This window comes from Ictalurus punctatus, chromosome 18 (assembly GCF_001660625.3).
Source record: "Ictalurus punctatus breed USDA103 chromosome 18, Coco_2.0, whole genome shotgun sequence".
NCBI lineage: Eukaryota > Metazoa > Chordata > Actinopteri > Siluriformes > Ictaluridae > Ictalurus > Ictalurus punctatus.
This window is the reverse complement of record NC_030433.2, coordinates 7,672,961-7,693,622: the sequence shown is the minus strand read 5'-3', so window position 1 is coordinate 7,693,622 and position 20,662 is coordinate 7,672,961. Positions and strand designations below refer to the sequence as shown.

Below are 20,662 nucleotides of genomic sequence, written 5' to 3'. Positions count from 1 at the left end.
CTAGCATCAGTCATGTTAGCATCTGCCTGCAGTCTGTCCTGTAGCTTAGCGAGCTCAACCAGACTAACCACGCTTACAGAAACTTTCCTGACAAGCTAGCTGAGTAACTTTCCTCTTTTTTCCACGTACGACTACCTTTATTAATCTCACGTGTGGATTATTTAACATACGATTACTGTACATTACTTTTGATTGGTTGATCGTAAGTTGATTTCTACAACAAAATTTTGCTTTCGTCTTCCGAATCCAAATCAATGAGCTTGCTTAATTAGTATAATTACTATAAACAACAATTTAGAATAGGTTTCATTAGATTCTGAATAAGTCTTGTATTAAATTGTATTAAATGTTATTTTTGTTTCTGAAGGATAAGTCACTGCTTTACTAAATTGATATAAATTCATTATTACTACTGTATCTTAATTACATATTTATCTTAAGCTTACTATATTATTATTATTTAATTATTTATTGTCTGGTTTTTCCAATGCTGTTTTAATGTGCATTTGTGCATTTTTAGAACGTCATTATATTGTACAAAAGATGCATTATTATTATTATTATTATTATTATTATTATTATTATTATTATTATTATTGTTCTTATTATTATTCACTCACATGTAAAATATTCCACACCTTTATGTGTGACCGCATTGTAAAAGTTTTGCTTGCATTTCCGTCTGCTAAATAAATAAATGTAAATTTAAAGCTGTATTTTTCCCTGAATGTTTCTTTTTTCCCCCTCGTTTATTCGTTTTGTTTCTGCATCTGCCCACTGAGGCTAAATTTATCTGCCACACCAGCTGAGTTGCACTTTAATAGCGTACATAACCACTCATTTTATGGTGACATGACATGAAAAAAACCATCATTTCCTCACCCTTTTTTTTTTTTTTTTTTTTACCACTTTCTCACTCAGCTCCTTAGAGGACATGTATAATGGTGGCTTCTCTATTTTAGCCCTAAGTGGGAGGTAATCTCCATACCTCTGTCTTGAGGATGCTGCAGAATAAGCCATTATGTCTGATTAATCAAAGCAGCTATTAAATAGGAGAGCGGCCAGCTCGGACGACGAGCACTGATGAATCGTGTCCATAAAAATCATGGCTTCATTTTCCACCAGGTATTGAGTCTTGTAGAGGATTTATAGGTTTGGTGGAATTGACCAGTAATCACTGTCATCTTGCACAGTCAAGATATTATTCATATTTCACATACCTATCAGTCGACTTCCAGATATCCCAATGGCCTTTCCGAATACCTTCTCCTGTTTGTTTGGGTTTTTTTTTTTTTTTTTTTACATTTATTTATTCCTTCATCAGAATGAGAAGCGGTGTGTGGAGAAAATGGCTTTTGTGAATTCAAGCGTGATAAATATCTTATTAAACAATAAAAGAGAAGGAGCAAGCTCCAGGGATTAATATTAGCATTTTTCCAGCAATGATGGAGAGAGATGTGTATCAGTTTGCTCTAAACAAATTGGGTGTGTGCATGTTCTCAAATTTGTGTGTGTGGGTGTATGTGTGTGAAGGAGAGATAAACAGTAATTCAGCTTGACAGAAACAGTTCCTTCAAGTCCACAGAAATATATCATGATGTAAAATTGTAAAAGGATCATTGGAGCCGACATACCGAAGACTAAAAGTGTCCGACAGACTGTGGAGTCTGAGATATTTCACTTAGAGAAAACAGGCGGTGAACGAAATCACTATACACACGCACATACAGTGCAGTATTCTCAATATTTCTGAAATGTCCTGCATGAAAAAGACAGAAATAATCATGATGCAAGAATACTAATTAAAAACTACTAGCTAGCTGACAGGGTATGTAAACTTCTGCACACACCACGTTTGCTGCTTTATTCTTTTCATTACAGTGAATTCACCCAATGAATAGTTACTGTGCATTAGAATTTGCATAAATATTTCCTGGTTAAGCTGGAATTTCATAAGAAAATCTTCATGTGACTTAACATAGGGTGTGCAAATTTTCACACACAGCACTTCCATTGTTTTATTCTTTTAAATACAATAAATAACTACTAGTTAGGATGCAGAGGTACTGCAACCACTCGGAAATAGATCGTTTTCTTATAACTGCATGACCCGAAGTGTTTTACGCATTTCTAAAGAAGTTTGCAAAGGAATCAGTTTATCAGTTTATAGTTACGCTTAACATTTATGTATGTTATAGCAGATATAAACAGTCGTTCCCTCACCAGCCTCTCTTTTTTTCTTTTCTCTGTCTTCAAGTTGGTAATAAGACAAAAAACAACAAAAACAACAACACCTTGTCATGTTACTCGAAAACATTTAAAGAGTTACAGCTTTACATCCTGACACTGGAGACTCCTTCCATAAATGTTAAATAAGCATCTCCTTATAGAAAACTTCACCATATCAAAGATTACACACGTGTTTTAATCAGTTTATGTGAACCGTCCCTGTGAACGATCTGCTACTATAGAAACGATAACGTATTGGAACTAGAACATTAATATCAACAAAAACCAATAATAATCAAACAACATAATCAGTACCTTCTGAGTTACAGCTCTAAATCTCAGTACCTGAGCAGATGGTTTACGCACTTTATTTAAATGTCACGACTTCGAAAATGTCAATATTTTCATCACGATTGTTATTTTAGTCCTCGCTCTTTCCGTCCTGTTCAAATCTTAAAATATGATGAATGTTGCTTTCCTTGTGAACCTTCTGGGCTGCATCATTTATTTATGATGTTCATCAATAAAGCTCTGTCTGTCAGACAGAGTCAAGAGGGGGCACACGAGCCCCCACACCCCCAACACACACACACACACACACATAGGCTTATGTCTGGGAGACAAATGATGTCTGAAGTGGCACCAGACTTTGAGAGGATTTGACTGTGTGTCTGTGTGTATGTGTGTGCGTGTGTGTGTGTGTGTGTGTGTGAGTGTGTGTGTAAATCCAGTGTCAGACACTATCGTTTCCATCCCACTCCACATGAAGAGGCCACTTAAAAACTCAGAGAGACTTGAGCATGAATTATTAAAAAGGACAAAGACATAGTGTTCAAAAGTTGATATGATTCATTCACTGAATCAGTGTGTGAATCAGTGAATTGTTTGGTCATGTCTAAGATTCATTCCTCTGTTGTTCAGTGAGTCAGTGTGTGAATCAATTATTCGTTTAATCATGACTAAAATTTGTTCTTCTGTTGTTCAGTGAGTTGGTGTGTGAATCAGTGAATTGTTTGGTCATGACTAAGATTCGTTCCTCTGTTGTTCAGTGAGTCAGTGTGTGAATCAATTATTCATTTAATCATGACTAATATTTGTTCCTCTATTGTTCAGTGAGTTGGTGTGTGAATCAATGAATTGTTTGACCATGACTAAGATTCGTTCCACTGTTATGCAGTAAGTCAGTGTGTGAATCAGTGAATTGTTTGGTCATGACTAAGATTTGTTCCTCTGTTGTTCAGTGAGTTGGTGTGTGAATCAATGAATTGTTTGACCATGACTAAGATTCGTTCCTCTGTTGTGCAGTAAGTCAGTGTGTGAATCAATTATTCGTTTAATCATGACTAAGATTCGTTCCTCTGTTGTTCAGTGAGTCAGTGTGTGATTCAATTATTCGTTTAATCATGACTAAGATTTGTTCCTCTGTTGTTCAGTCAGTTGGTGTGTGAATCAGTGAATTGTTTGCTCATGACTTAGATTCGTTCCTCTGTTGTTCAGTGAGTCAGTGTGTGCATCAGTGAATTGTTTGGTCATGACTAAGATTCGTTCCTCTGCTGTTCAGTGAGTCAGTGTGTGAATCAATAATTCGTTTGTCATGACTAAGATTTTTTTCCTCTGTTGTTCAGTGAGTCAGTGTGTGAATCAATAATTCGTTTGTCATGACTAAGATTTTTTTCCTCTGTTGTTCAGTGAGTCAGTGTGTGAATCAATAATTCGTTTGTCATGACTAAGATTTTTTTCCTCTGTTGTTCAGTGAGTTGGTGTGTGAATCAATGAATTGTTTGACCATGACTAAGATTCGTTCCTCTGTTGTTCAGTGAGTCAGTGTACGAATCAGTGAATCTTTACTGAGATTGGTTATTCTTTTGTTTTATGGATCAGGGTTTGAATCAGTGAATCGAATTTAGACATGGAATGGCATGATCAGCCCACACATTTTGGAAAACTGTGCAACTTAATGCATCAGTGAGCAAATCTGAACGAATCTTATAACTGAACGAACTTAAATGGCTCTAGTCAATTGACAGACTCAAACTTTTCAACTCTCATGTGGAAGCAGCAGATTTAAATGTGTAAGAGATGATCTTTAATCACTGTGTCCTCCATCACGTCTCGTTCTACGCTCTACAGCTCACTCTGCCCTGATAAAGTCACTGTGTGTGATGAGGGATGTTTACTCATTTACCGTGTCTCAGCTGTTAGGGGTCCTGAGAGAGGGAGAGAGAGAGAGAGAGAGAGAGAGAGAGAGAGAGAGAGACGGGTGATGTCTTGGCCTCTCCATCGAGATGTAGATGGCAATAATTAATCACAGAGATGGAGAGTTGGCACGGCAGGAACACAACCGTCTGCACAGGGACACATGCCAAGTGCCAGTGAGATGACACACTCATACTGAGATAGAGGGATGAAAGAGAGAGAAAAGAGACAGACGGAGAGAGGGCAAGAGAGAGGGAGAGAGAAAGATGAAAGAGCAAAGGGGAGGGAGGGAAAAGATGCAGTTGGTAGGTTCTTCAATAGGGAAACACTGTTGTATTGTTCCATGTAAAACTTATAAGGGTTCCACCAAAGTGACAACTGAAGAACCGTTAAGGGCTCTAGATTTGGATATAGACAGATAGATAGATAGATAGATAGATAGATAGATAGATAGATAGATAGATAGATAGATAGATAGATATGAAAAGAAAGAATGAAAGGATTCAGGATAGATAGATAGACATGCAAAGAAAGAAAGGAAGAAAGAAAGCAAGAAAGAAAGAAAGAAAGAAAGAAAGAAAGAAAGAATAAGAAATAAAGATGAAAGAAAGGGCTGAGGATAGATAGATAGATAGATAGATAGATAGATAGATAGATAGATAGAGATGAAAAGAAAGAAGAAAGAAAGAAAGAAAGAAAAAGAAAGAAAGAAGAAAGAAATGGCTGAGGATAGATAGATGGATAGATAGATAGATAGATAGATAGATAGATAGATAGAAAGAGATTAAAAGAAAGAAAGAAAGAAAGGGCTGAGGATAGATAGCTAGCTTGCTAGATAGATAGATAGATAGATAGATAGATAGATAGATACACACATAGCAGCGGCTGTCTACATACTGACAATGATAACATATGGAACCTACAAAATTTGCATTATGTGTGTGTGTGTGTGCGTGCGTGTGTGCGTGTGTGTGTGTGAGTGTGTGTAAGGGAACAAGCAGAAGATTAAAGACAGTCGCAGACTTTCACCTCACCACAGCCTTGCACTTGTTGGACAGATGAATGGAACTGCGCATTAAACTAGAACATCTGGAGTCCATCAAAGACCCCTCGAGTCATCAGTCACTCTGTCTCTCGCGCTCTCTCTCTCTCTCTCTCTCACACACACACACTCCTACTTTTGTCTTCAGTGCTGGTGACGACGTGGCAACACATCTGCACCGACTGTTAAATAACATCTAATCGCCGTGTCCGAGTCTCCGTGTGTTCCGAGAGCAGACCAGAGTTTGTTTTTGCTTGGAGAGCTTGACTTGAGACTGGTACAAACTTCTGCTGAGTTTTCTTCACACTCCGCTAAAGGGAGCACACAAGAGCACGGTCTGATTGCTGCACACACTATAACGTCACTCTGTTGGCCTGAGACGAGGTGAACGTAATACGACCTGATCTGCCTCTGGAACTGGACTGTGTCCCAAATGCAGTGTAGAAAATCGCTCACTTAACTCACTCACTCTTCATAAAATTGTTATAATCTAAATTCGTACGCTGCAAATAAGTAGCAAACTGAGTCAACCCAAACAATGTCTATCCATTCTCTGATTGGTCAGAAGATTAAATAAGGAATATATATGCTGAGCTATTACAGAAAAATAATCAACCACAGGATGGTGTGATAAAGCGCTGTTACTGTTTCCACTCCAAACTTATTTTCCTATAACAGCATGTCATGAAGTGCTTTATTCCTCTGATACCACAGAAATTTCCCAACAATTACAATAAAAAAAAATTAATCAGACCCTCCATGATTTGGTGATTGTACGCTTGCAGAAATTAACGCACAATCAAGCAAACGCCACAATATTTGCAGGAGCTTGCAAGTTTTTTCAAAATTGCCACAGATTTTCCGCAGGTTCAGGCTGATACGCGTCAAGTGATGTCGTCACGACGTGCGTTCAGCCAAAGCTGTCTTCAGTTACACGAGTACAGCTAAAATGTTTACCAACGTTTACCAACAAACATCACCGCGAATGAGCACGTGAAACTATTTCGTGAGAAAAATTTCGCTGATTCGAATAGTTGTCCGTAAAAAAAAAAGTTTTCTCAGCAAGCCACGTCGCAAATTTTGAAAAAAGCCGCAGCAAAATCGAGCATTTTTGGACGCAGTGATCACAAAAAACTCCTGTACCGACCGATTAAAGAATGACGCGTCGTACCGTTTTATCCGTTTACAGTTACATATAATGTTGCAGAACGTCCGTTAAACATGTTCGTTCCTGTTCTCGCTTAATAATAATTAAAATAATAATAAAAATATTCGCAGCTTGTCATGAGAAAACGCAAAAAACATAAACTCCTGTCCTGAAGGTGTCGGAAAACTGAAAGTTACAGCTTTCCCTCTGACTGTTACAAAAGGCTGACACTGGAGACTCCTTCCATAAAAACATGAACAAACATCTCTTTATAGTAAACTGCTGAACTCGCCTGGATTTTATTGCTTTGTTCGTTGCACTAAAATGCATAACTCGGAACCTCCGCGTAGCTCGCTGCTAACAAAAAGACTAAAATAGAGGCATCCATGGATTATTCACATGGCAATGCTGTAGTTCAGAGTCCTGAGGTTTTCCAGCTTCCCAACTTCCCACTTCCCATCTTCCACTTCCCACTTCCGAGGTCATTCGAACGCAGCGTAAGATCCCAGGTGCAGATCTTTGAACGTATAAGCTAACCACAGAGACTGTATCCATCCTGGTTTCCGACTTAACATCAAGCAAGTAACTTTCTCAGCGTTCTTTTTCAAAGTCAAACCCAAAGGAGGATTTTTTTTTCTTTTTTTCTGACGTGCTTTAGAAATGTTTGCTCTTTCAGGCTCTTTCAGAATTTCTAATGATGCCTGAGAGAGAAATTAAAAAAAGTGAGACAGAGGTTTACATCAAAACCCCGACCTCTAAAATTGATGGGAAACGTGACGAGACGTGACGTTCAGTGTAACTTAGCAAATCCCAGAATAATCGAGGCTGTGGATCCGTGCTGCTGCTCCTGCCGTGCTGAGAATCACATTCAGATATTACTGTAGAGGAGCAGAATGCTGATGTACAGAATTACCGTAATTTCTGGATTACAAGAGCTTTTTTTCTGGATTAAATAATTTTTTTAGTGCTACAACTAATTCTGCCACTTATATGTTACACTGCATTGGTGCGATCGTGATATAGATGTGTATTAGGATATTTATGTTAGGTGTGCTATTCCAGAATTTACGGTAGAAGGCTGATGTTTAGTCTGATGGTTAAACAGGTTTTCTCAGTGGACAGACATTAGCTGTAAGGGGTTTCCTGTTGTTTCTCCTTTCCCATATCAACTCTCTCTCTCGCTCTTTTCCAGTGTGTGAGTGTGTGACAGCAGTGTGGAGTAGTGGAGATGGAGGAGCAGGCGTCCACCTTGGGCGTCACCCCCCAGCAGAAGGTGCTGCGCCGTGGTTGGCTCAGGAAGCAGGGCGGCTTCGTCAAAACATGGCACTCACGCTGGTTTGTGCTGCGAGGAGAACAACTGTACTATTATAAAGACGAGGATGAGAGCAAGGCACTGGTGAGTGAGATTTACACACACACACACACACACACACACACAAGGGCTGATACCAGACCCAGAGCAGTGTAGGTGTTGAAAGAGTGACCTTATGTTGACCTCCAGACTGAACAGTGATTTGTGACGGATCTCCTCCTACACGATTCCTCTTCCTCGTGTGTATGAGCTGAGACGTTCTTACACACACACACACACACACACACACTCAGTGACCGTCTTTTCTTCTTTTCTCACTCATTTTTCATCTTCCACTCACGTTCAACATCACATTAATGAGAAATCCATCGCAGAAGTTGTGGAGACTTTCCTGCAAACGCTGGACTCTGTGTCCCAGAATGAATTGCAGCTACACAACGCTAGCTGAGACTCAGATTTGTTAGTTAGCGATACGACGGTGGTATTAGCATTAAAATGTAAAGCTTTGGAAGCTGATCTCTTTGAGCAGAGCGTACACATGAGGTTTTGAGAAAACTGGACAGACAAACACGCCGTTGCATCGCTCTCTTTAGGTAGGGACAAAGCAAGGGCTCAATCCCATTGGCCCTCCCACTCCCGATTCTTTTCTGTAAGGGAAGGGAAGGTGTAAGGGAATAGAACACTTCAGGACACGCAGTAGTAGGAAAATAACCAAGGTTCAAGGTGTGCATGTGTGTTAACGTGTTTCACAAACTCAGCTCAAGTCCACTTTTTCAAATCATAAAAGATCCCCTGATTAAAATGTCTTATTAGCGTTGAATAAAAAATAGCGTCTGCTCTCGGGGAAAGTGAAGTCTTTTGCTGAGGAATTTCAAAATGGCTGAAATCTCGAGAAGCGAGGAGTTCAGTTATTATCTTCAGGGATTCGGGGACTTTGCATCTGAGAAGATCTACAGAAGAACATTGTCCACCAATGGGAGTAAAACAGGAAGGACATGGAGAACCGATCTATGAAATAGGGCCGCAAAAACGAAATCAAATTTATTTCATGTCTATTTCTGTAGAAGTTGGTCATCTCGGGCAAAGCTGCTCTAAACAGCCTCATATTCTGAGCATTAGACACATTAGGCGTATTAGTTACTGAGTTGCAAGAAATTCTTTAGCATTATCTTTCAAATAAATTGCTAGCTATAACAGAGCCGTCAGTGTAAGTATGTCCAGTAGCTAACTAGACTAGTTACTAAGTTGCAAGAAATTCTTTAGCATTATTTTTCAAATAAATAGCTAGCTATAACAGAGCCGTCAGTGTAAGTATGTCCGGTAGCTAACTAGACATAGCTAGCTAGCTAACATCTCCATTGAATAAGGTATTAGACAAAGAATAAAAGTTTATTTTTATTACAACAGGACATGTCACATTTGTTTTTAGCAGTTTATAGATATACGTAATGTTATGCTAAGTTTGGGAAATGAGTTAGCTCCTATTGTTACGTTATACGTAGACATTATAAACTTTCCTTCATATTTCTCTTGAAATTTATGATAAAACAATGAAGTGTGAACTCTTTTGTCCTGAAGATGTTCGGAAAATTTTACAGCTTTACCTCTGAGACCGGAGACTCCTTCTATAAAAGATACATAAAAGTCTCGACGATTGCACGCCATTTTAGAAAGAAATCTGTCTATTAAGTGCCTCTGCCAGTCCAAACAGAACCACCTGCCTGCTACTTTTTGTTTTTCCGTTTACGCATGACTCAGCGAATGCTGGCGCAGAAAATCCCCCGAACTTGTCACGACACAGTTCTAAACGGTCAAAAACACAAGTGAAAGATATTTGCAGAGCGGTTCGAGCAGCTGGAAACTGCAACACGTCCCTGTTGCTTTTGGTCGGGATTTTTTCCTGCAGTAGCGCTGACGTTTTCCAGCCAAACGCAAAGTGAACGGGAAGCTAAACGGTGCGGGTTTGGAAGAGCCTTTCATGGAACCTAAGCTGTTCCATATGGCTCAGGAAGCCTTCGGGGTCTCTAGCGCAAAAACAAAAAACCCAGCAGATGTAAGAAAGCCACAATAACCACGACAGAGAAGATTAGCAAAATGATTTTTAGGCAGTGTTTTAGTAACCAAACGCTGTCCGAGATTAAAAGAAAGAGAGAGCGAGAGAGAGAGAGAGAGAGAGAGAGAGAGAGAGAGAGAGAGAGAGAGAGACTACAGTTAGCAATAGCAATGCTGTAAGGAAAAAAGATTATGCTAATAACGCAAACTTGGGATTAAATATTTAATTTCATTCACACAGAATACTTTATTTTTTAAATCACTCGCTAATTTATCAGTGCACTTAGCAAGTGGTCTAGACTACTTTCTGACTTTCTACTGAATAACATAGCTAGCCTTAAAATAACTACCAGTGTATGCTAACTGTATTAAACTATTCTACTATTATTAGCAAGCCACCAAATTTGCCAACAAGTTAGCTAACATGTTTTAAACTATCCGTAGCCATCGAGCGCTAGCTTATTACAGTAGCTTAGACTACCTGTGGATGGATCCCTGACTAGTAAACTAGCTAGAGCGTTTGCTAAATGAACATAGCTAGTCTTAAGCTAAACGAACTGAGGTAAATCATTTAACTGTTGTAAGGGAGTAAATGTGTGTGTGGTTTGCTAGCAAGTTAGCTAATGTTGTGTAAACTAATTGTGCAACAACCATTCACTAGTTTATCAGCTTACCTAATAAAGGGTTGGATCTCAAACTAATGAACTAGCTAGACTAGAGGGTAGGATTGCACCAGCTGTACTTAAACTGGAACATAAAGTCCAAACTAGTTGTCTGTAGTGGTAGTTTAATGGATTGTGTTTTTCATGAGGAACCATGGCTCTGAGACCGAGACACAGACTAAGACGTGTAATTATTACAAATAGCGTTTTATGGACACAAAAGACTCTCGCTCGTCTCTCAGATCTTCTCAGATGTTTGACAGGCAGACATATTGAGTGAGACAGATGGACGCAGAATGGGATGCCGAACAAACACAGATGCTGCGTATTCAGCAGTGATGAATGAACCCTAATGAAAAACACAATGAGGCACTGCAGGTAAAGACAGTGTCCCTGTCCAGTGTTTTTTTTTTTTTTTTTTTTTTTTTTTTTAACCTTGGCAGGTCAAAAATGCTTCCTTTAAAATGTTTACTAAAATTAAATTCAAATGAAATTAAAACCGATTTTCTCCTGATATTAACCTCTTTGTGCTCGGCTCAGTTTCTCTAATATGCAAAACTTTGTTTTATTTCATGCCTGTTGAAGGAGTCTCCAGTGTCAGTGCTTTGTAAAGCTGTAATTTTAAGTTTACTCTCTTTGTGGTTTCTCAGTAACATGACAAGCTGCATGGTTTTGTCTTATTAACTTAAAAAGAGAGAGAGAGAATGAGAGAGAGAGAGAAAGAGAGAAGGAGAGAGAGAGAGAGAAAGAAAGAAAGAAAGAGAGAGAGCGCAAGAGAGAGAGAGAAAGGCTGGTGAGGAAACGAGAGTTTATATGTAGTTGCTAACTTGTTTTTCACAGACAAGCCGCCTTAAATGCAACAATAAATAGATAAAAAGTACAGTTCATTGGTTAATAAATACAAAATTGTAATCATTGGCAAAATCTGTGTTGATTTTGAAAAATCACAAGCTCCTCCGTATACCGTGTTTTCTTCGATTTTGCATTCAATTCTGCAGTCGCAAAATCTCTGAATCCCGGAGGGACTGGATAATGTGGGTTGGATTCTTTCTAGCGAGTGAATTCGGTGTCGCAGTGCTAGGTTAAATTTGTTTAACACGTTCCGAAGATTTTCTTTCCCAGTCTGTGTATTTGAATTCGTGCTAACGGAGTGAGCCGAAACGAATGGAGAGGAAGATAGAAAACCCGACGTTTTTTGAGATGTGTCCCTGGTTCTACTTTGAACCTTTTAAAATATTTGAATCGTTAAATCAGGTATACGTATAGAAGAAGCCCAGGGAAAGTTTTATGGGCTGTTTGGCTGGAAGATCACTACAGATAAATCTGCAGCACAAACATCTTGTACAAGCGTTGGCATTAGCGCTCTGCGACTGTTTTTTGTATTCCGGACGAGCCGAAGGTCAGACTACTTGCACGTCACATCCAGGCATTTCAGCGTTTTTCCGGGAGACGAGTGCGATGAAGGTTGCTCTCTCTCTCTCTCTCTCTCTCTCAGCTGCTGGTCGTGATCCAGATGTATCACACGCAAAAGTAGCCGAATCAGAGCTTCCATCAGGGAAAAACCAGCAGTGTGTTTCACACATGACTCAGCCGTTTTTATGTACAGAATCAAAGAAGCGTCTGTTTTCCTACTCGTCCGGTGCAGAGGACAGATTAAAGACAGACGCAACGAGTGAAAGCCAAATTTCTGGGAAAGATGCGTCTTTTTTTAAACGTCCACACACTGTATGATATTGTACTGTATGTTGTATACAGCCACGCTTTCGAATTCTGGATCGTGATTGGTCAGAAGGTGCTGATTACAAGGGCGTAACCATGGTATGGACATTGGGGGGGTCCAACGAACTCAGGGGGAGGATATGCAAGTGAATGTAACGTGAATGGTCAAAAACCGGAACTGACGTTAGCCGAGCCTACTTTGTGGGTGTGCAAATATCAAAAGTTAATTGACATTCTTAAGAACAAACCAAGCCATGATATGATGCCTTCTATACTAAGCTAAGGTTACCTACTATTTAGGCATCTAGTTACTTACTGTCTGAAAAAAAGCTTGTATGTTCTGCTGCACTTTTCTACGCTTGGCTGCTGTCTCCATTTTTTACAGACTGAGCTGCTAAAATATATCAACGAGTATGGGTGCAACCAAGTGTACAATTTGAGGGGGGGCACACACCTATTTTCCTTATCAAACGGAAATATCTTAAAAAGGAATAGACATAAATAAATAGAATAGATGAAGAAAAGACAGATCCGTTGGCAGGATTCATTAAATGGGGACATTTATTAACTTTCGATATCAGAAGCTCTGATGGTTTATACTGTATTAACGCACTCGTTCTTATATTAATACCTTGTCGTTTCTATAGTAACGGCTCATTCGTAGTGTCTCGTATGGTTGACATGGTGATGATTTCAGTTTGGGCGTGCTTATTTAACATTTACCTGGATTTTATTTTCTTCTTCTTAACTTCAAGAAAGAGAAAATATATATAGAGAGAGATAAAATAGAAAATAGAGAGAGAGGGAGAGAGAGAATAGAGAGAGAGAAAAAAAAAAATATATATATATATATATATATGTGTGTGTGTATAGAGTGAGAGAGAGAGAGAGAATAGAGAGAGAGAAAAAATAGAGAGAGAGAGAGAGAGAGAGAATAGAGAGAGAGAGGCTGGTGAGAAAATGACTAGCTGTGAACTAACTTGTTTTGCAACATTAAATGTAAATATAAACAGATAAAAAGTACAAGGTGTTGTTCTTTAGGCAAATTGCTGTTGTACTGTATAAGAGGAATTAAACACTATTCAAGGTGGTGTATTAGTAACTTTACTCCATCACACCCCCTGGTCGTTGACTAGTTTCCGAAAACGGCACCGCGTGCGGATTTCTGTGACAGCATGTGGTGTCTAAAGCACGACACAAATAAATTTGTATTACGATTGAACTCGTGTTTATATTTAACCCTGGACGTGATCCTCTGTGTAACAGTTATACGAGCCGTATTCTTTCTCTCTTTTTTTCCGAATCATCTGAATTCCTCAGTGTTCTGTCTTCCCTTTCTTTCCCACTGTATTGTGTTTCTCCTCCGTTACTCCGTGTGCACCTCGGCCTGTTCAAACACGCCGAGTCGGAGTTCATCTGTGTCTCTGCCCACATCACCACCACCAGCCTGTTTTCTCATCATTTTTAGCAATATGTGTGTGCGTATGTGTGTGTGTGTGTGAGAGAGAGAGAGAGAGAGAGAAAGAGAGAGAGAGAGAGAGAGAGAGAGAGGGAGAGAGAGACAGAGAGAGAGTGTGTGTGTGCACGATGAAGGTCAGGCCAGAATCGCAAAGGTGGGCGTCAGGCAGCTGGAACAACCGCCGTCCCATAATGCATCTGTTGTTTTCTTGTTCTGAATGGAGGCCCTTATGCTGAAGACGTCGAGAAATCTTTCTCTAAAGTGAATCTGTATTAAAGATTAGTCTAATTAAAAAGCTCACATTTACATTAAAAGTAAAACTGATGTTATTCACATTAAATTTGCATCAGTTAACATTAATCATTTTCCCAAACCTTATCATTTCCCAATCATTTTCCCAAAACCATTTTCCCAATTTCCCAAACCTTAACATCTGGATATTTATTCCATCAATGGAATAAATGAAAAAAAAAAACCCTCCACAATGACCAAAAGGCCAAAATAAAGAATGAAAGAAAAAGGAAAGAAATAAAATAAAAGGACACCGAAGAAAAATAAAAGACCTGAGAAGATAAGAAATTTAAACATGATGGAAATCTAACAAAGAAAGAAAGGATAAAAGAAAGTCAGAAATAAAGGAAAGAATAAAGAAAGGAAAAGAAGAAAGAAATTATGCACTTAATGAAATTATAGAGGAATTGCAAAAGAAAGAATGAAAGAAAATGAATGCAATAATGAAGGAAAGAATGGAGAAAGAAAGAAAGAAAGAAAGAAAGAAACTAATGATCAAACACGAAAGATGGAAATAAAATAACGATAAAGAGAAAGAAAGACAGAACGAATGACAGGTAATAATGTAATTGGTACAATTGTAACTGTAACAAAAAGATCAAAGAAAGGAAGAATGAAAAAGGGAATGAAACGGATTAAAGGATCCAAGGCCCCAGGAACGGAGAATGAAACAAAGAATGAAGAAAGGAACCAACAGTCAAAGAAGAGAGAAAGAAAGGAACAGAGAATGATAAACAGAAAAATAAATAAATAAAGAAACAATTAAAGAAAAAGGGATGGATATTTGAATGAAAAAGTAAAGAAAGAAAGAATATAACTAACATTTGATTGGATGATAAACAGAAGAAAGAAAGAATCACACTAACACACAAAGAAACGAAGAAAAGAAGGAATAGAAACAAAAAAGAACAATGCAAAACAGAAAGAAAGAAACAACATCTTATCCTGCAATAATCTATACAATGTGATTGGCTCAAAGCAATAGAGCTTAATTAATGACATCACAAGTAGCCCCGCCCCAAATCCGTTTCTAACACTGTGACCTGTGAAAGATTAATTGATAAGTTTGCATGAGGCAGAATGTGGGTGCCATTATTTCTACACACTAAGCTGAGTTATTGGAAAGTCTATAAGATATGTATATACATGACTATAAGAGTCACAACACGTACAGTCACATCTTTAAGCCTGGAATATTGTTTAGGATTCGCAGGAGTAAGCATTCGCTGTGACGACCCGCTGTGTTCGGAATGAATTCAGATCGGATTACTGAAACATCCCTGAAGATCGTACTGCATTCCTCCACAACATCCCGGAGACGTGTGTGTGTGTGTGCGCGCACTTATTGTAACAGAAACACTCTCTAATGACTCAGATACAGTAGCTCTGATGCCTGTAGTGTGTGCAAATAAGGTTTTATTATTGCGGTGTGTTCAGTGTGTATTTACACCTCCATTATTCTAAAACACGAAATAGGAGACCGATTGTTCTCTCTATATTGTTCACTTGTTGTAATGTTGGTGCCTGCAGGGTTTTAGCAATCCAGGCCAAGTTTGTAATTCTGTTTCACCATGAAGCAAAAAAAGAGAAAGAAAAAAAAGAAAGAAAAAAAAGGTCTAATCACTGAGGGGCAATAAAAAAAAGCTAAAGAAAGAAAGAATAGAAGAAAGAAAGAAGGAAGGAAAAGTAAGAAATGAAAAAGGAAGGAAGAAAGAAAAGAAGAAAGGAAAGAAGGAAGGAAGAATAGAAGAAAGAAATCAGGAAGGAAAAGGAGGAAAAGAAAACGGAAGGAAGGAAGAAAAGAAGAAAGGAAGAAGGAAGGAAAGAAGGAAGGAAAGTAAGAAATGAAAAAGGAAGGAAGGAAAAATAGAAGAAAAAAATAGGAAGGAAACGTAGGAAAAGAAAGAAAGAAAGAAGGAAGGAAAAGAAAGAAAGAGAAGTTTCTAGTGAGTTTTCACGGCTGCTACGTCACTGACAGACGAGACGTGTCGAGTTGTGTTTGTGTACAGTTTGTGTTCTGTGTCTATGACGTCTGGAATGCAGTGAATGCCATCTTCTGGGGTCAAAGGTCAGATAAAGACGCAGAGGATGCATGTGGGCAGGGGACTTGTTTCATATGAACGTCCTTAACCACAACACACACACACACACACACACACACACACACACACACACACACACACACACACACACACACACACACACACACACACACACACACACAGCTTTAAACTGAAACAGTAGAGTGTGTTGTGATGCTGAGAGATCAATCGCTGGCATTGGAGCTGCATCAAATGGAGCTGAAGATAAATTTGACTTAATTTTTGAAAAAGGAAAAAGAAAAAGAAAACTGCTATTTTAAAAAATATATTTACTGGATTCAGCAAGATCAAATTTGTAAAAATAAAATTTGCTCGGTGAAACATTGCAGGCCAAGAAACATCAATTTAATCTTGATGAGCTTCGACCCACAAATTCGATCCACAAAACCCCCAAAAGCAATCGAAAACTGGATAAAATAAAAAATAATAAAAATCGGAAAATAAAGAAAAAACAGAAACATGACTATAATAATTTACATATTGAATATGATTGAAAGCTGCAAAGCTTATTTAGTGACATCACAAACTGAGCTGGTAAGTAGCTCCGCCCCCTTTTCTGCCCACTATTCTCTCTCTCTATTCTCTCTCTCTCCCTCTCTCTCTATTTTCTATTTTATCTCTCTCTCTATATATTTTTTAGGCATAAAGACACTAGCTAATTAGCATACTCTCAAGCGTACAGATATGGTAACTGCTTACTCAAACACTCTTAGCTCTTTTGCAAGTGCTACATTCACTGAAAGATCGCCTATAAAAGTGCAACGTAGGATTAAATGTTGTATAGATTATTGTCAAATAATGATCTGCATTTTAACCCGGAAGTACTGTAAGTACTAGCTAAGCTAGCTGTTCATTGTTTATAATAACAGTAGCAAAACAGTAATATGTATAATTAGCCTAATAATAAGCAGGTGGGCTTTTGCTGTTGTAGCCCATCCATCACAAGGAGTGACATGTTGTGCATTCTGAGATGCTTTTCTGCTCAACACGGTTGTAAAGAGTGTTTGAACTGTAATTATAACTGATAGTGTTAATTTAATTAGCTACTGTATATATTTAACCATCTAGCTTTTTTCTCTTGGACATATTTGTACATGCAGATTATACTGTATGTAGTTTTTGCAGTGAAAGAAGGAACTGGCTTATTTTTTGTGAGTGTATTTTTATGAAATTTTGGCATCGTAACAATAATTAGCCACCGCTGTGAACTGTACTGGAACTTTCCATGGCCAGGTCTTTTCAGGGCTGCAGCGGTGTGATAATTAACTGCCTATTTTTTTTTCCTTTTCTTTCACACCCACCTACTGTAAACTCACACCTCAACTAATGGGGGGGGGTGGGGGGTGGGGGGTGGATCTAGCGAGAGATAGAGAGAGGGTGTGAAAGGTTCCTAGTTATGAGTTATGGAAGATGAATCATGAGGTGTTTAATATTCCAGGTGAATTCTAGGTCATATATCCAGGGGATCAACAGTCTGTAACTTTATTGCACATTTCGGTCTCCTTCGTCACCTTCACTGTAATAAAGCATGGAAACGGCTCAGACAAAACGGCTGGGAATTAGCCGACAACTTTCTTTAGAAAGCGATCTCCAGGTTGTTCTTCTGCATAAACGTGGCATGCTCATTAAATTTGCCTCTTCTCTGGGGAGAAAAGAGGTCATGTACAGTAGTAACCCGGCATGCTAACATGGGTATTTTCGTAACACTGGGGAAGCCTTCGTACTCTCCGAAGAAATTTACCTCAGAAAAACTAGCCGCGTTTTGAAAATACCCACGTGACTTGCTTGCTGATTGTGTTTGCAGAGAAGAGGAGATGTTTCATGAGCCCAGTCTAATCATATACCATGAAATGCACAAACTGTCTGCATGAAGGCTTAAAAAGAGGTGAAATTATTTATTATATGGCAGCAGCAGAACATATGAGTGAACGTTTGATATGTTGCTATGCAAATTCTGCTTAATATTTAACATATTATTGATACTGTATGTTGCAGTTATTGATATAGTCGATCTTTCAGCAAACGTAGCACTAGCAAAATGGCCAAGAGTGTTTGTATAAGCACTGTTAGCATATCTGCATGCTAGAACGTAGTCAGCTAGCATCTTTATATCTTACAATGGAGGTATGAGGAAGGTCTGAAAAGGTCTTCTGTCTTCCTGTAGTACATCACAATTCAGATTAATCACTCTTTACATCTGCGGTGAGCAGAAAAGAAGAACAGTCTTCTGCATGAACGTCGTGTGCACGTAAAAAGTACACATAATTCAAGTAAAAACGAAATGAACAGCATTCTTCCCTTTAATCCGAATGTAGTTGCTCAGGCAAGATATGTTTGATGTCTGAGGGTTGCTTCAAGTTGTTCATGGTCTGAAGTGTGACGTAAATCCGCAATTCCAACTTGTGGGCGTGGCCTAAAGTTTAGTAATTGAACCTGAGTGCTGTTTTACAGTTACGGTTGTCCCTGAAAGTAGCGCATTAGTGCTTCTGGTATTTAATAGCATCGTCAATAATGCCAGTAATCCTGCAATAGATATTTTCTACACGCTAAACGCAACGATCTATAAAATGCCGAGTGATTGGTGAACAATAAAACATGTCCTTGTTACGAGATTACAGCCCTCGTGTAACTATTAGAGAAAGTAAATGTAACGTAAGCGGGAACATGAGCTGTCCTGCCGCCGTGTAGCTCATATATTATTGCTGAGGAGTCGTTGGTATGCGGGGTCAGCCTGCCAAGACGTTTTTAAACATATTCAGCTATTTCCTCCTGTAAGTCTTCACTGGCTGAACTCTAAGCAGGGAGATCTTCATTCGGAGAGAGGGGTGAAGGTAAATAATAAGTAATCATATCTAACGTGTAACACACGTTACTCAGGTAATTACCTAAACATTAAAACAGCTGAAAGGGAAAAAAAAAGTCAGGATGCAAGTTATTTATTCAGTAACACTTCACCTAACAGCCATGTTCATAGAGTGACATAAACCCTACATAAGCGTGTGATAAAAATGGACATTAACAAGGTTCCTATCAATCTGTTCCTATGGACAAGGTTCCTATCAATCTGTTTCTACAGATTTCTTTTTATGTCGTCTCCATAAACATTTAGGAAGGCTTATTCTATTAGGTGTGAGCTTTCATAACGACTGCTTTTGCCCTGCATTATGTACATTTATAAAGACTTATTCCAAAAGATATCATGTGGTAAAGACCGTTTTGGTGTCACCCATATGAACGCTTATGAATGCTTAGTCCAGCATGTGTGAGCTGTCATGAAGAGTGGTTTTGTTGTTAGATGATATAAGTCTGTCTTTGTCCATTTTGGTGCCACCCTTATGAACATATTTAGAGGCTAATTCCAGCATGCTGACATAAGCTGTCATAAAGGATTTATTTGGTCCATTTTTACATCATCTACTCTCCAGTAGACATCATCTGTCACAAACTGATTTTCTTGTCAATTCTTATGCCAACTACATAACCATTTATAAAGACTTATTATTAACAGGAGTCAGATGTTATAAAGACTGCTTTTGTTCATTGTGGTGTCACTCATTTGGATATTTATAAAGGCTTATTCCAAAATGCGTCAGCTGTCATGAAGAGTGTTTTTGTCCATTTTTATATCACCTACTCTCCATAGACTGTTATAAAGGCAGACTTCAACCCTAACCCTAACACTAACCCTGTCATAAACTGTGTTTGTCCTGATGCTACATAAACATTTATGAAGGCTTATTACATCTGTCATAAAAAACAATTTGGTCTATTTTAACGTCACCTACTTTCCATAAATATTTATAAAAACTTATGCCATCAAATGATATAAAGACTGCTTCTGTTCCTATTGGCGTCGTCCATATGTACATTTATAAAGGGTTATTCTGACAGGCATCAGATGTCATAAAGACAGATTTGTGTATTTTCATGTAACATACTTTACATAAGAATTGAGGCTACATAAACATTTATAAAGGCTTATACTGACATGTATCAGCTGTTATGACAACATTTTTATATCACCTGCTGTACATAAACATTTATAAAGGCTTATTCCAACATGAACTGCTATAACAACAAAAATGTCAATTTCGATGCAACATAAGCATTTATGAAAGCTTATTACAATTATGGATTTTTGGCAGACACCCTTATTTGGCAGAGCGACTTACAGAAGTGAAAAGACATTACATTTGACATTTTACACTGCTCTACTTATTACACTGGGCATCAGCTGTCGTAAACCTTGTTATGCCCACTACATTAACATTTATAATGGCTTATTCCAACAAACATAACCGCCAAGGGTTTATCTGTCATGTCAGATAATAACATTGATGTGACAGAGGTTGTTAAGTAAGGTTCATTTGACATTGGACAAAATGTAAGCACCAATTAAACTCACATGGAAGCCACGGTATGTCGCATTATAACCATTATGTGACACTGAC

General features: G+C 38.4%; 1 protein-coding gene across 2 annotated transcripts in view; it reads left to right on the top strand.

Annotated features, from left to right (window-relative positions):
- arhgap24 (Rho GTPase activating protein 24) overlaps positions 1–20,662 on the top strand; it is a 102,198-nt gene that overhangs the window by 11,622 nt on the left and 69,914 nt on the right. The window contains exon 2 of one of the 2 annotated variants that reach the window (XM_017492798.3): positions 7,807–8,010. In XM_017492798.3, coding sequence (XP_017348287.1) covers positions 7,843–8,010 — 168 coding nt within the window. In that variant the 5' untranslated portion in view covers positions 7,807–7,842. Of the gene's footprint in view, positions 1–7,806; positions 8,011–20,662 lie in introns of those variants that run through there. The other variant, XM_017492802.3, reaches the window with a different exon arrangement.